Genomic DNA, 17,817 nt, shown 5'->3' with positions numbered 1-17,817 from the left:
TTGTAGACTCTAATGATATTTTAAAATCAAAAACCTAAAATCTATTTAATCGAAAATCCAGAGATCTCTGAAAGGAAGGATCAAAAATCTCAAATATATTACAAATTTAAGCTATAAACATTTTTTACAAATTCATTTTAGATTTCTCTCTTTAATATATTTCTTTTAAAATTTAGAAATAATTGATTTAAATACATATTTAAAAAAGTTAAATCTTTAATTTATGAATTTAAAATTTTAAGAAAAAAAAGATTTTGTGAAATTTTAGTTCTAATTTTGAAGAAATTGAACATTTAAAATTTTTGATAAATATTTATTTTTAGGGATTTCTTTAAATTAACAATTGCAATATTTAAAATATTTGAAACTAGTTTTGTATAATTTTAAATTCGAAATTATACAATAAATACCTTGTTAAATTAATTAATTATGCTACATTTTAATTTTTAATTTCAGAATATGAAAGATTAAAATTTTAGAAAAGATTAGTTAATTGAAACAATTAAAATATCTTTAATAAACGCAACTGAAAAAGAATTAACTCGTAGATTTAATTTTTTTTAAATTGAACTTTGAAGTTAAATGTAAGTTAAAGGGTTAACTGTGTGTCAGGATTGATATAGACGAAGGACATAAAAAATACGAATACACACGGACAAAAGAAAAACGAGGCAGTTGCCAATAGAAGAAAGACAGTGAAATGAGAGAGAGAGAGATTGCGAAGATGATAAAGATTCACAAAAGATCAAAGGACAAGGTCAAATCCCGCCGAAAAAACGACCAAGCCAAGTGAAATATTTTCAGCGAGGCACGCCGCGGTTTTTAATATTGAATCATATATCGATTGTTGTATCAACAATTGTCTATAATTAAATCGCAATCATATTGGTTGTTGCATGAATTTATCGCGGCGAATACATTACATTTATAAACGGCGGGCTTTGGCCGCAATTGTATGACTCTATGACTCTATAACTTTATCTTTTAGCACAAATTTGAAATTTTAACGTTTTTTTTTTTTTTTTAACTTACAAATTGCAAACAGAGCATTTTTCTTTATATTCTTTTAGTATTTATTTTAACGAAATTTGAAAGAATTTTCTTCTAAGAGTTGAATGAAATATTAGGTATGTTCAACTGAAACAAGAACTAAGGTCATTGTTCCATAAAAGTCTCAATCTATGTTTCAGTTAAACGAAACCATATATTTTCGTCAATATTCGGGATTATTTAAATTTTAAGATACACGCTTCGTGTTATTTTAGAAACAACAATATTAAGGCTCTTGTTTTTATAACAGCAGCATTGGATTATGACGTTAGAAGTGATAAATGTGAATCTTTTGCTTGCAAAATACGCCGAAATAAATTAGTGTTTTTGTATGCCATCCATACACGTTTGATATTCACATGATTTTTCATTTATGACGTTGTAATTCAATGTAATTGTACTAAGGAATCAGGAATCGTAATCTATAGATTGATTTTATCGATTTGAATTTCTTCAGAAAACAATGCTGTCTGTTCTTTGCCTAATTACTAATTATCAATTAATTAAAGGGGAACTTGAAATGAAAGTAATCTATACTGAATCGCCATTGATCTTCGTACGCCAGAACAATAAAAAGTTCTTGAAAAAAACGAAAAAATTGCGCGCAGAACAAAACGAGGGAATCACGTGAAGAACCAACAAAAAAATTAACTACTAAAAATAACTATAAAATTCAAAAAAAATAATAGGCGCAAAAATAAACGAGACCTCTGCGTAGAATTTTAAAGAAACAAATCAATTAATTAAAACCGGATTTTTTTCGGCATGTGTAATATGTGCCGCTTTTATTTTAACTCAATTTTGTGTAACAAACAGAATAAAAATTTTATTATAAATAAAGAAATTTTATATATATAATAATAAAAATATTTATCTTTTAAATTTTTTTGAAGATCTCTAGTTTATAAACATTAAATATATTATTAACCGTTTCAAAAATTCTTGTATTAACTTATTTATTAAAATTATTAAAATTGTTATAAATAAATTATTTTCTGACGAATTTTGTATGGTTTTGATAAAAATCTTTTCTTTTAATTTTTAAATATCTAATTTTCAAAAGTATAATATATTCGATATATTAAAAAAAATGAGTCTAATATTAATCTGAAATCTTTATAACATAAAAACAACTCTATATATCTTTAATCAATTTATTTATGATCATAGCCTTTAATAGATTAAACAAAACATCTTGCGTTTGCTATATAATTTTTCCAAAGGAGAAGAAAAATATCGTACGAAATGTCTTCAAGAAGAAAGCAGTATAATTATGGGGAACTTTTTCGTAATATGCTAAAATTGTTAGAAAAAACTGAGGAAAGGAATGTAACTGTGAGTTAAACATCGTCAAATTGAACACGTTGTCCTTCTTTGAATTTGCCGAAAGGCAATCCAAATATTTATATTCAATATGTAATTGAGAAACTAGAGAGAATAAAGAACAATCTGTTTTCTCTAGGATGTAATAAATTGGAACGATTATTGCGGTTGTAACAACAAAAGTAAATAGTTATTATAGAATAAATTATTAAGAAGGTATGCTAATCTAAAGACGAAACCTTCATAAAAATATATAAATTTAATATCTTTAGTTTTTAATAATTATGAAATTTTTTAATAAAAATGTATATTTTAAGTTGATGCAGAAGATTTGTCTCATATTTGTCAAGTAAAGTTGAAGACATAACACAGTTTTAATAGGAACAGCCATGATAAACTTTGATATCCTTTACTTTGCCCATCAAGAAAAAAATTTCGTCGATTTCTTTTTTCAAAAATATAAAACTTGACGTTATTTAATGTAAACAAAACTTTATAGAAAAATGTGACAACTCTTTGCATTAACGCAATAAACCAACATAAATTTCGAAAATTAAATTTTTTAGAATTTGATCAAAGACGAATTTTTTTTGTCGCCGTCTTTTGCTAAATCGTGAGACTAATTTAACTTTATGTAATTTTTCAAATAATTATTTATATTATTTCTACATTTATATTAATGTCTTTGAAACAGTTCTATTTTTGCGTTGGACATACTGTATAAATAATTTAAAAATAACTATGACAAGGAAGAGATATATATGTATGTGTTAATTTAATATGATAATGCTCTCTCAAATAACCATCGCAAGTGTTTGTATTATAAATTTATATGGTTTAAATTTAAAAAAATATAAATTTATGATATAAATTTACAACTGCAATAAAAAAAAGTGAAAATAGATATGATAAATAGAGCATTAAAAACTTTTACACATATTGTGATCACACACTTGCTGATACTTAATTTCATTTATTAAACTTGGTTTTAAATGATGTGTTTAATTTAATATTTAGACCATTTTTTTTCTTTGTATTATAAGAGAAGATGATAAAAGAGTGTAGAAGAAAAAAAGGAAAGAAAGATGAAAAAATAGAAGCTGAAAAAAAGAGAAGAAAGTAAGAAAAAAGGAGAAAAAAGGTGGATGAGGGAATCCGGGAAGGAAATAAATAGAAACAAGAAAGGTAAAAAAAAGAAAAAGAAAGAAAGAAAAAGAGGAAGAGGCGAAAAAAGTTATATTGTTTTGGTTTATAATTTAAAATAGTTGTCGAATTTTTCTATATATTTGGTTTACATTAAATTATATAATTAAAATAATTATAGTTTTATATATATACATATCGAAATGTATATATATATTTTTCATGAAAAACTCACTAATTATTTTTTTGTATCATTGTTTCTTTCTTGTTCAAAAAATTCACCAATATCAAAATCAAAGAAACAGAAAGAGAGAATGAATATAGGAGAGAAAAAAAGAAGGTGAGAACAAAATAGAGAGAAGAAAAGAGAAAAATATTGAAAGAAAATATACAAAAATCAGAGAGAGAAAGAGAAATGATCGTAAAAGCAGCAATAAGTATTGATATGGTATTGAAGACAAAACGAATGACGTAAACTGAAAATGTATGAATTTAATTAAAATTCTAATTAAATTGATAAAAAATTATATACAGAATTGATATGTCTGAATTAAATTTATATTAATTTTGAAGACTTGCTTATACCATTAATTGATTAATAAGTTAAAATTTAATTGTGTAATTAAAATTGTGCGGTTGTCTCGTGCTCAAAAAATTAAATTTATGAAATTATTACTTTTAAAATTATTAATGCAAATTAAGTGACAAATAAAAAGATAATTCGGCTGACTTAATCGACAATAACAATGTTAATTAATATTAATTAATGTTATAAAATCTATCACGGAAGCTTTAGTGAACAATATTGTATGATATCGTCTGTTAATCAAAATTGATTAATATCAATATCTCTATACATCTTGCAGTTGTTAATAAATAATATTGATTAATAACCGATTAATGATTGATGACGATAATTTAACATATTGTTTAATAACTGGCTTTGATGTCGAATAATATTAAAGCCGATTACATTGATAATTATAGATCAATACCAATTATTATCAACATCAATCGTTAAATCAATACCAGTCAATACCGAGATTCTGAGGTTCGTCTGTCGTTATCTGTTAATTTCAATAATTGTTCGAACTCTGCGGAAATTTTACATATTTTTTCCTGAATTAAGACGTTAACGTCGAGGAGGTCTTCGAGCGCAGGATAAAATTTACAAAAGGAGTCCCTTAAGTAACGCTTGCTTGAAAAAGAGGAACACAGAGAAGAGACCGAGGATAAAAATACAAATAGTAATGAAAACAAAAAATAGGTGTTATTTTTAGATGTCTATTAGATTACCAGAAATCAGAAAAACTAAAGGATTAAAAAAAAGATGCTTAAGCAGAAAAAGGAATAAAAAAATGGACAACCTACTATTAATACTACTATTATTACTACTACTATTACTACTATAACTATTACTATTATCGCTGCTATTACTACAACTACTACTACTACTACACTACTATTACAGTACTCGTAATAAGGATTTAAAGGATGTAGGTAAAACTTAGTTGATGCGATTTTTAGCAGGATACGAAATAAATTTAAATTTAATTTTCTATTAATCGAGTAAGATTTTAATTTTAGCTCGATTGTTTAATGTAAGAATTTAATCTCGATTTGTATGATCATGAGTTAAATTCGAATCTTTTTAAAATTTTAATAATATGTAAATTAATTTTAAATTTGATTTTCCAACAATATGTTAATTTTTAAATGGCCTGTTTTTTTTTTTAAATCTGCTCATTTAACTCATAATTTATACATATATAAGATTTTTTAAATCACAATAGATAAATGTAGAAAATAAATTGGAATTTAATTCTGAAAATATTTAAATTCTGATTTAATTTTATGATTAATGCAAAGACGTATATTAAATCACAATATATATAGCGTGAAATATATAGATTATATATATGTTAGATTTGAATTTAATTTCTCGATTAACACAATCTTGAATTAAATTTCAATTTTACTTTGACAGTATGTGAATTAAATTTGAATTTAATTTCGATTAATCCTTTGGAGTGTCGCTTGGGGACATCTTTTTCATCGTTCGACGTTTTGTCGCTTTTATTATTTAGATAATTAAAGGGAAATGGAGGATAGGCACATTCACACTGAAGAAGTGAGTGTGGCGATAGATTTTTCACAAGTCCTTGAAGGCCGAGATCGATTTTCGGTCACACCTCGAAGATCGTCCTCCTTTAAGGTGTTCCCTTTTTCGGACACCATTGAAAGAAAAAAATTATTATTGCAACATAAATTTTGCAAGGTTTTATCCTTTATTAGCATTTTTGAACTTGGGTATCCGAACAGCTCATTTTAAGTTATTTATAATAACAAGCTGTTGGTGTCTCACATTTTTAAAACAGTGGTTATATATAATACTTATATAATTGAATGTTTATGTAATACCTTGTGTACATCGAAGTGATGTACTTGTAAAGAATGGACTAATAAAAAATAATAAGTTAGGGAAAACTTAGAGAAAGCTGTCGGTGTATCAACATTTTTGTGGGCGCGATAATTAATCCCTGTACGTGAGAGAAGCGATGTTCTTGTAAAAGAAAAATAAAGAATATGAAGCAAGTTAGAGGAAGAAACTATTTGATAGAAGTAATAATATAGAAGCACGATAATGTGAAAAAAAAAAAGGTAAAACGAGAAAGAGGAACGAGAGAGTGGGGAGAGGAGGGCGAATTTTGCGTGGCGATACTCCTTCAGATGAAAAGTGCGGTCCTTTTCTCGGTCGTTGTTGAGCCATGCGAGTTTCACGCGAGAAGATGAGAGTTCTCACCCAATCTCTCATTCCTCCATGAAATACAACAAAACAAGACGATGGGAGGATGATCTTCGAGCAAATTTGGCATGATAAAAGAGAAGAAGGGGAAAAATAATAGTATGAGGGCGATGATAATAATGGGCAGTGATAAACAAAAGGAAAGTGATAATAATGGGATGGAGAATTTTCTCACTAGACGAGAGACTGACTCTATGTTGAGGGTTGTTCCAAAGTTTCGTCAATTTTTGCGTAGCAACTTCCGATTCCCGAGATTCAAAGATCCTCAGATTCCGATGATTGAAAGATCTAGAGATTCAAAGATCCATAGATTTCCAGCGAGAAAATAAAGGGCGAAGATAGGGAGAAATTTATCATTTTCATGTAGAAACTAATGATTATACCCTCGTAAAGTTTTAGTTTTGTCCAGGATCTAGGATTTTTGTATGGATTAAGAAATCCGAAGATCTTAAAATACAAAAATTTAAGAATTTTCATTTAAATTGTCATTGTTCGTTTAAATCACGATTCAATCATTGATAGATTGACAGTCCAGAGGAGATCCCCGAGAATCTTGATTTTGATTTCCTTCGAAATCTTCGACTCGCGTAAAGTAGGATGATAGGAGGAGTATTGGAGATCTAAGGCTTAACCCAACAAATAGATCAAAGAACTCTCAAAGATCCAAAAGTAGAAAGTTAATAGTTTATACTTTATTTAAAGTAGAAAGATAAGTATCTTAGGATTTAGATATCCAGGGATTTTACGGTTACGCGCAAAAATTGGCGGGCATATTGTTAATACAAACGATCCAACAACAGAAAAGTAAATAAATTGACGATAAGATCACTTTGATAAACAAGCTAATAGCAAAGCAAAAACAAAAAGAAAAAAAGAAACGAATTGTAATAAGTAGGATGAACTGTATACTCGTCGGTTATTTTCCTTAGCTCGGATTAATGACAGTTTAACAATGTCATGTCGTCCAGTGATACGTGTCGGATGTTTGCCTGAAAATCTAAAATTTGCATCTCGAAGCGTGTCCATTGGTTATTCGAAGTAGAGTGAAATGGAATAATTGTATAATGGACATCGGAGTGATTAAAACATTTTTGTGTTTTATTTTTGATAATTTTTTTAATAAAAAAAAAAAATACAATTTTTCAATTGTTTTGAATAATAAAAGAAATTAATTTTTTTATTGCTTTAAGCAATAATTTAATTTGACCTAACTAATGTATAAGTATAAGAAAGCAAATTCTGGTTATATTTGATATACAGATATCCATTTCACTTTACATGAATTGCGAGAAATTAGAGTCGATGAGAGTGAATGAGAGAATGAAAAAAGAGAGATAAAGAGATAGAAAGAGAGAGAGAGAGAGAGAGAGATTTGAAAGAAACAAATAAATATAGCGTTATAATGTAATATTTAAACGAATGTGCAAGTGTGTGAGTGTAGGGTTTTAGACAATGAAATATGTTTAAGACCTGCGAGAAAGAATTTTACGAAAAAATGAGGAAGCTTAAGCGGAGGTGAAAATACAATTATCGAGCGCAACACGATGGTCGCAATAAGTCAGTGATAAAACGAGAATATTGAGAGCGATGCAAAATGTTAGCATTCTGGGAATCGCTATTTTAAAGTCATAGAACGTAAACCTGTAAAAGGAAGAGAAAGATAAGATTGACAACATCCCTTTGAACGAATGTTTAAAGCGTTTTGTGCGATGATTCCGAAATGAAGTGAAGAGAGAGTACGATCAGTGATTTGAACATTGATTGATTGAATGAGGAAAGCATTTCTGTCAATTCGTCGATACTGTCGCGATATTCGATGATCGATAGTGGTTAATGCTTAGATGGAGATGGATGCGTGGGAGAGATTATATTGATTATTGCGAATTATTACGGTTAAAATATGCTAATTGGTTGACTGTCGTTGAGCGAAGTGAGACGACTATTAAAAAAGAAGAAGAAGAAAAAAAAAAGAAGGGCAACCATCACTTATTATATATTATTGTACATATTTACCTGTAATTGCTATTCGTATCGCAGAGGTTCTGTTCTCTCAAGATCATTTCTTCGATGATTCAGCGGAAAAGAAAACAACAAAAAAAAATGTGAATAAAGTTAGATTTGTGTATTACTAAACCAATCCCTCTTCTCATCTTCGTAGAATAAGGAATAATATTATAGTATATATAATAAGATATTTGAAAATAGAAAAAAGTTAACTATTGCATTATTAAGATGTCGAATTTCAAACGTTTGAATTTTATATAATACTATTATAAAGCAAAGATATATCGCAGAAATTTATAAAATTATAGAAAATCTATTTAAAGATTTAAGTACATGATTCTTTGATAAAAATATACATCAAATTTTCTGAAATACACTTGTGGCAGCTTAAAAGAGAGATTATAATAATTTTGTAGAAACATAATTTTATAGAAAATTGGAAGGAATAAGTACATTACTTTATAAATTACTTTATGAATCAGTATTTAAATCTATAAGAATTAAATTTTGCAAATTGTGAATCAGATTACAAAGAAGTTTAGGATGGTTCCTACGGTTAAAAATCGATAAAGCATTTCTTACGCGCGATGGTTGATCAACTTTCCGCTTCTGCGAAAAAAATATGTAGCGAATAATATAATCGATTGATCGCTTACCGTATTGCTTTACGTGCAAGAGCCTTGTATCTCTATCTATTTCTCGGTTTTCTCGCTATGCCAAAAAATTTCACACTGCACTAGACGCCAAAAATATCTTCCCACATTTTGAATGATCGACATTTATTCGTATTTAATTTTATATAGCATTCTCGATGTATATATCACATCCGATATCCAATAGAAAGATTCGTTTTTTGGGAACAAGAGAGTCGTTGGCTGCGGTCGGGAAGACGCTACAAATGCTTCGAAGCGTTTGATTGACCAATTAGAACAAAAAGAGTAAAAATTTCTTTATTCTGATTGGTTAAAACAATGCTTCGAAGCATCTCTAGCGTCTTCCCGACCGCAGTCGTTAGCTAATATCTCTAGAAAGGGCATATTCTCATTGGTCATTGCAAATAGTAGATGAATCCTCCAGTTCGCGGCAGGTGGCGCATCCACGCGAACTTCTTATTGGTCAGCGATGACTTTTGAGATAACATGGTAGCAATCGACGCACGATGCGCACATCGCAAACACGTCAGTACGCTGCGCGACTTCGTGACGTGTGTGTCGTTGTTGTGGTTTGGCAGAGTCTCGGGTCGATTCAACTGTGACGGAGGTGCGGTCAGTCGTCGATGCTATTTCGAGTTACGAGCGCGCAAAATGGCGCCAACGCGTGTAATTCTGATGTCGTGCGGCAGCTATAACCCACCGACAAACATGCATCTGCGAATGTTCGGTACGTATATAATGATTCGCCTTCGCCGTCATTTCTTTCGAATACTTAGCGCTGTTTGTATTGAACAGCGAATGTTGTCACGTCATCTTCTGTCATTGCGCGTGACGTCATATCGTTGTCACGCGTACGAATTGTGTTGTCGACGCGTTTGCGTAATGCGACTTATTCCAGTTATCTATTCTTATATATTTTCTTTTAATTTTTATCTTCAATATGTAATTGGAAATATATACTTAAATATAAATTACAATAATTGTATGCAATATAAATTTTTTTAGTTCTATATTTATATATATGCAGTATTTATATATACATTATGTATTTCAGAAATTGCTCGAGATCATTTGCATCGAATGGGAACACATATTGTTGTTGGTGGAGTGATTTCACCGGTGCATGATGCATATGCCAAGAAGGAACTGGCCAGTGCGACACACAGATGCGCAATGTTGCGATTAGCATTGCAGAATAGCGATTGGATTCGACTGAGTACATGGGAGACTAGACAAAACTGCTGGAGCAAGACTCGCTTGTGCTTGCAACACCACCAAAATCTGCTCAATTCCATGCTATGCAATTCCAATGATATCAAACATCACTTGCAGATGGATGATATAGAATGGATTCCAGAGAACATTAAAAACAGTTCGGATAATACACCAATACAAATCAAATTACTGTGTGGTGCAGATCTTTTGGAAAGTTTTGGCATTTGTGGACTTTGGCTTGAAGAAGATGTGAGTTATATACAGAATATATCAGAAATAATTGCTTTGGAAATGGATGTTTACTGATGAATCTTATCATGTAAAATATATATATTTTTTTTTAATAAGACTTTAAATTTATTTCATTTCTATAACTTCAAATTTACAGCTCAGAAATAAATTCTTTAGTTGCAAATTATTGCACATAGCAGTATAAAATTTGAATAAAATAATAAAAGTAAAAAAAAAAATCAATTGATCTTTTTGTTGCAGATTGACACTATTGTTGGTGAGCACGGTCTTGTGGTTATTACTAGAGAAGGTTGCAATCCCAACAAGTTTATCTACGACTCGGATATTCTCTCCAAGCACATGGTAAATATAATAAATTATATTTCTTTTTGCTGAAAACTCTTGTTAAATTATGTTTGTTTGTGCACCATAGCATATTGCGCTTATTAAATTATTATTATGGTATAAGACACTAAAAAAATTATATTTTATTAAATATTTGTTTATGGTATTTATTCTAATTATTGGAAACTGCAAGTGTTATACTGTAAAAGAATTTTGTGTTAGGATAAGTTGATAGATTGTCTGTTAGAAGTTGTTATCTGGCATATTTTAAGTAAATGTCTTGTATTTTAAAAGATTAATTTAGATAAACAAACTTTATATTTAAATAAATTGTGTCGACAAATATAATTACCAGATTATGTATGAAAGAAAAAAATTTCCAGAGTTATTGAAAAAACAATACTGGTAGTTACAACTATTATCGATGAAGCTAATCTTTATAAACAGTCTCGATATTACTTTGACGAATATCTTTCCAACTATTGCAAAATTAATTTTTCTTTTGATTTATTTATTTTATATTTTCAGCACAATATCTGTATTGTAACCGAATGGATTCCGAATGAAGTTAGCTCGACAAGAATCAGGCGAGCTCTGAAGCGCAGTCAGAGCGTCAGATATCTGCTACAAGATTCCGTTATTGATTATATCTACAAACATGAAATCTATGATGCGAGAGCTCCAAATACAACAATGTGAGTCTCGAAAGTCTTGTTTAGATGTCTCTTTTTAAAAAATGAACATAGGTTTTTTTATGATATTTTAATGAATAATAAGTTCTCTGTAAATATTATTTGTAGCCTATATTGTCACAATTTTATATACATTTTGTAAAGAAGACACTATGCTTTATTTTTATATAGCATCTGCCATGGTATAAAAAAATACGATAACATTATGCATAATAGAGATACTCCAGTAGCCTAATGAAAAACTGGTCTGAAATGCAGTCACACAATTAAAACACAAAATTAATGATATATTAATAAAAAAAAAAATTTAATTAGAATTAAAATTTATAAAAGTATATGATAAAAAATATAAAACTATATAATCATGAAACTGTTTAAAAAATCTAATTAAACTAGATTTGATAAATTATATTATTTAATTTCAATCTATCAGCTAATCATTTAACGAAAATATTGATTTTAATTGTATTGCTTTTCGTCTCTTCTTGATTGATCATTCACTGTGCATTTATGAAAATGTTACATCTTACTTTTTTATGTCATGGTATTAATTGTAAAGCAATCTTGATTGTACAAAGAGGTATAGGCTATTTAAAAAAGACTATGTATATATAATTCAGCCATATATAATATTGCCAAATTTCGACAGGCTGATGTACAATATTCTGCTATATAATATTCTTTAATCTAGTCTTCTTGCCTGTCAAAACGCACAATACTTAATAAAGAAGAATTTATGTTTTGTTTACTATAATTAATTCAAATATACAATGTTTTGTAAAGAATTCGTTCTGTTTATTACAATTAGTTTAAGAATTTTATTTGAGTATGCATTTAATGTTCAATAAATCTTGTTATGTATATATATATATATTTTTTTTTTTTGTTTAAACGAGCTTCGTCAATTTAATTAGTGTTTAAATTCTCTGTGTTTTATTTTTATTTATTTTTTTTGTGATATGCAATATGTATACCGTAAAATTATTCTTTGCATATTTTTGATAAAATAGTGTTAAAGAGAGAGAAAAAAAAATATGTGTGTGTGTGTGTGTGCATATATGTCACCTCTTTAGTAGGTTGTGTGAATTTTTTTAAATTTTATAGTATTAAAAAATGTTGCTATTAATAAATGTTGTTATTAATAATGATATATATATAAGATTAATCTATAAAGTAATAGATTAAAATTTATTTTTGTATACTATATTTTAATCTCGATATATTTTTTTAAAGCTCAAGAGAATTTATGATATCTATTAAGGGTTCAAGAATTTATAATATCTACTAAAGAGTTGACATATAACATTTAACATCACACAATTAAGTTATCATTAAGATTACCATTGACTTTAAATAATTCTATTCACTGACAGGGCACAAAAATTAAAATTATTGCTATTACATTTATCGAAATAATACTTAAGATTTTACTATTGACAATAAAGTTAAAAGTACAAAGTCTTGCCCGTTTAATTTTAGATTAAGATTTCAAGTCAGTGAATCGAATTCGGAGGAGACAGTTCAACTATTCAGTAATTGCGTGAAATCGTTGCGATTCCATTCATTTCATTTATTGCATAAAGGATGTGGTGAATAAAGCCAAACTTGCAGATATATGTGAGGTCCCTCTTATATAGTCGAAATTAAAATATATATCATTATAGTAATAGAATCATTAATTTCTATTAAATTATTGTATAATGATATATTAGATCATGAAAAATTGAAGAACATTATTAAATTTTTCTAATTACATGTATATTTTGTTTCCGCGGAGATTTGAAAATTAATTGATATAAGATTTGATATTTTATATGCAACAATGTAAAAATTCACAACTGCGAGAGTAAAGAAATTGTGATGAGATCGTAACGAGTTCGCATTACTGAATTGTATTATATGAAAGTGCGACTAAACAAACTGAATGTCCTTTAAAAAGAATTGTCGTGTTTTTCACGCTGCCGCTGCCTTGGACACCAAAGTAAGTTGGAACTGCCGTCACCGAACGCGAACAATTACCTGCACATAGATCCCCGATATCTAACCGCGTTTCTAACGCCGTCACCCAGCGATGTGACTATGGACTCGCCGAGCCCGATCGAGATTGCCGCGTCCATTGACGTACCGGACGCGGTGGTGCTGCGCAAAAATCTGCAGAACGCGGGCAGTGATGGCGGGCTCGACGAGATTCGCGAGCACATCATAAGCGCGATCAGCAACAACGCCGACAACGGTAACGTCAAGCATATAGCTAGAGCCGCGTATCCCGGTCAGGCGAAACAAGTCATCGCCAGCGAAACCGGCGTCATGCGAATCGTAGACGAGGTAGGTCCGCTTGACGAACCGATGGCGAAGCTTCAGTCTGGTTCTTCGCCAGAAGAAGGTCACAGGCCGATAGTAGATAGTGTCGCGAAGAGTAAAGAAGCATCAGATCTTAAATCTAAGAGTGCAGATTTAGGTTCGAACGAGATAATAATGCAGATTCAAGCTAGCCAGTTGAATTCTAGTGAACCAACGTCAATAGAAGATTGTAAATTATTAATAGGAAGTATAGGTAAAGATAAAATTGAGATTGGACAGAGAGAAGTGTCAAATTTGAGGTCCAAGACAGAAATTGCTGTTTTAGATTTAGGTTCGAACAACGATCGCGAGATAATAATGAAGATTGAACCTAGTCAATCAAGTTCCAGCGAACTTCGACTGGGAGAATGTTGTTGGCCTACAAAAGAAAGCACTGTGGATGATAAAATTAAAATTTGCGATCGAAAAATCACTTCTGAAAGGGAAATAATCGATGTAGAACTAGGATTAGATGATAAAACCACTTTTATCTCGAAGGAGAGACATAGGTCGACAGTAGATGCGATCAATGACAAAATAGGTGCGGACCGATCTAGTTTTAGTAAAATTAAACCGGAAAAGAGTCCCGAGTTGACGGTGAAAAATGTCGCGAAGGAGAAAGTTGATGTTAGCAATAAAAAAATCAATGCTAAGAAAGAAATAGTCGATATAGAGATAGATTTCATTGATGCTGATGATGTTGTGAAGGTTCAGCCTGTTCATTCCAGTCATAGTATCGTTAGGTTACAGGAAGATCATAAGTTAATGATAGAAAAACTCACGAACGAATTTAAAAGTAAATTTGACAAGGAAAAAAGTGAGTCTAAGGAAAATTTACAGCTGGATAAGGTAGGTCAAGATGATACAGAATTAATCAGGCTTAATTCAGAGAGAAAAAATAACGTTGAAATCGATGACGCGGGAATCGTTTCCGGGGAGGAAATAGCCAATCTTGAAATGGATAAAGTCGAACATCTAGAAGCCAAGGCGACCACTTCATCACTAAATATTTCTACCACATCATTAGATGGTCGTCACGAATGCGCTCTCTCCGATTTCAGCGTAGACAAAGAAGATTATCGACTTAATCAATATGGTTTCAACGAAGATGAAGGGGAAAAAGAATCTGTATATATCTCCAGATCGAGTTTGATAAAATATATTGACGATCAAGGAGAAGACACGATAGATGAGTTTGCAAGCGATGACAAGACTATTACCAAAGAAAGCGATATTAAAACATATAGTAGTCAAGTATTGGTCAGTGCAATGATTCATGAGAATCACGAAAAAGAATCTAAATATTTCACAACCGAAGAGATTGATAACCGTGCGAAATCTTCCGAAGAACTAGATCAATCGAAATTTATCGTAGAATGGTCTCAAGCTGAGATAGAAGCGGACGAGAAGATCAACGTTGAAAACGGAGAACGAGCCGAAGAAGTATCAAGGATCTCGCGAGAAATTGATAAGATGAGCAAAATGGAAAAAGAATCAGAGTTTGATACGCAATCTTCGGAGAGGCGAACTACATCTTGCGATTCGAGTCTCGAGATAGACGGAAAATACCTCAAATCGATTGTAAATTCGCGCAAAAGTCCAAGGAAGATCAGGGTAGATCAGATTCGTGACTTCGAAATCAAAGAGCAATATACATTCATTGATGAACCGGAGGCGATTCAATCTGAAGAATTGCAAAATTCTTCCACAAAGACGAAGAGTTCCGAAAGAATCAAGGAGGAACAAATTTACGATATAGATGCTGATGTTGAAAAGAAAGATAAAATTTTTGAGAATCAAGAGACTTCTCGTGCAGAAAAAGTCTTCCAAGGCTCTTCAAGATCGGCTTCCGTAAAAGGAAAGAGTTCTAGAAAAATCGAAGAACCTCAAGTTGACGAAGATGAGCGCAAATTCAAGGATCAAGATAAATCCATCAACGATCGAGAGGCATTTCGATCTGAGAAAGCTTCTCAAAAGTCTTCAAAAATATCCACAAGCGCAAAGAATCCCAAGAAAAGCAAACAAAGCCAAATATTTTACAGAAGCAACGAAATGAAGAATTACGATCGATCTATTAACGATCGCGTTATTTCTCAATTGGAGGCAGTCTTCCAAGATTCTTCGAAGACAAAGACGGAAATTCCCAAGAAAGGTCCCGAAAACTGTATCGAATTGAAAAAGCAAACTCGACTTGCCGATAAAGAATTCTCTCGATCCGAAGAATTCTCTCATCATTCTTCCAGAACGTCTTCCACGAAGAGCCCGAAAAAGACTCAGGATCAAAAAACTGTGAGACTGAACGATGATAAAATGCAACAAGGACAAGAAACGATAAAAACGACGAAAGATGCCGATAACAGAACGAAACGTGATTTCAACGATATTAAGGATGTGTACACGAGGAAGGTGCGGCGTTACAACGTACCTCTTCAGGGTAGCTTGGACTCGATGATCGTACCTGACGAATCGTCCGCGCAAAAGCCGAAGAAGGATGACGCGTTTTCAAAGAAGTCGAAGAGTTATGAGTCGATCAAACGCATTCAGGAAGTGTTTCTGGGCGTGCCGTCGACAAAGACGAACAGTAGCAGTTCGCAGCTCGACATTCCGGACGAATTCTGCTCGATTTGCTGTTACATGAATGAGATCACCTTCCGAACAGAAGAGGAAGTGAGCAGCCCGAATCAGGAGACGTTTTACACGCTCAGATCGACCTGTAGCTCGCTAGCTGACGATGACGAGGACAACGATTCGATCGAATGCGACATCTGCAGTTCGCTTAATCTCCAGGAGTCCACTGACGACCTCGAGGGCAAAATTCAGGAGATTCCCTGCGAACTCTGCAGAATTTGCGGCGAGGTGGACGGTAGTTTTGATCAGGATTCCATGCCGATAGATAGATATGCTTTCAAACTTGTCGAGCAGCATCAGGATGACGACGATAGCTTCGAGATCGAGAACTGCGGCTTTCAAAGTGGCACCGAATCGGCTGATGATCGAAGTAGACTCTCGGAGAAAGAAAAGATCAAAGATACCGGAAGACCAAAGTCGCAGTCCTTATTCATCCACGGTTCCTCGATGATCAGGGATCAGCCGCGAGAGTTATACTTTATACCCAAGGATGAGATTGCCATATTGACGAGCGGAACTAGAAAAGCCGGTCGGAAGGGCTCTCTATTCAGGAAGAAGGAGGATTCCGATGGAAGCGGGCGAGATAAAAGACGATACTCTTCAGTAGACAGTCTTCAACTGGCAAAAATGTCTCCGAAGGCGAGTGACAAAGCGCTCAAGACCGCAAAGGATCCGACACTGATTGGATCTGCCGATAATTTGCTGATAACGAAAGATTCAAGAAGATCCAAGTCCCTTCAGAGATCGACTGATAATGTGGACCGCCTGAATTTGTCCACCGATAATCTAGACTTGGCGGAAAATCTAGGAAAGGTAAGCGAAGTTGAAGGATCGGCCGAGAAATCAAATATCCGAGACAAGGAAGCGGTGAAGATGATTCTTACGCAGCACGGAATCAAGGTCATCAGCGAGAAGGAGACTGCCTTATAACTGGCCGAGTATTCGTAAATGGCTCGATTTGACGAGGGGTTGATGGAATATTTTGAGCAGTTTGAAAATTAAAAATTAATTGAGAAATTCAATATCTGCGAAACAAAAAACGCGTTAACGTCTTGCACCAAATTACATAGATATGTGACAGCAATCTTATAGAGAGAAAGAAATTTTTTTTTTGGATTACGTACACCGAATGAATAAATATGAAGAAAATGCGCAAAATTTTTTTGTAGTGACTTAGAATCCAAAATATATACAGGATGACATAGAAATTTAAAAAAAGTTAAATAATGGAGTTAAAACAATATTAGGAAAGTTTCATCGGTTTTTAAACACAAGTATTTCCGCACGTGTACAATTACTTCGATAAAAACCGATAAAACTTTTATAACAAAAGGGAAAAAGAAAGAGAAAGATGATATATATATATATAATTTATATCTAAATATAT

At 31.5% G+C, this 17,817-nt stretch overlaps 1 protein-coding gene across 3 annotated transcripts in view; it reads left to right on the top strand.

The window, feature by feature from the left end:
* Positions 1–9,361: 9,361 nt before the first annotated feature.
* LOC115240187 (nicotinamide/nicotinic acid mononucleotide adenylyltransferase 1) overlaps positions 9,362–17,817 on the top strand; it is an 11,743-nt gene continuing 3,287 nt past the window's right edge. Inside the window, exons 1-5 of one of the 3 annotated variants that reach the window (XM_029815173.1) lie at positions 9,362–9,706; positions 10,034–10,443; positions 10,687–10,788; positions 11,299–11,465; positions 13,445–17,770. In XM_029815173.1, coding sequence (XP_029671033.1) covers positions 9,466–9,706; positions 10,034–10,443; positions 10,687–10,788; positions 11,299–11,465; positions 13,445–17,360 — 4,836 coding nt within the window. In that variant the 5' untranslated portion in view covers positions 9,362–9,465 and the 3' untranslated portion in view covers positions 17,361–17,770. Of the gene's footprint in view, positions 9,707–10,033; positions 10,444–10,686; positions 10,789–11,298; positions 11,466–13,444; positions 17,771–17,817 lie in introns of those variants that run through there. The other 2 variants (XM_029815182.1, XM_029815191.1) reach the window with 2 other exon arrangements.

Source organism: Formica exsecta, unplaced genomic scaffold, assembly GCF_003651465.1.
Source record: "Formica exsecta isolate Colony F162 unplaced genomic scaffold, ASM365146v1 scaffold117, whole genome shotgun sequence".
Classification (NCBI taxonomy): domain Eukaryota; kingdom Metazoa; phylum Arthropoda; class Insecta; order Hymenoptera; family Formicidae; genus Formica; species Formica exsecta.
The sequence above is the reverse complement of the archived record's forward strand: the minus strand, read 5'-3'. Positions and strand labels throughout refer to the sequence as shown.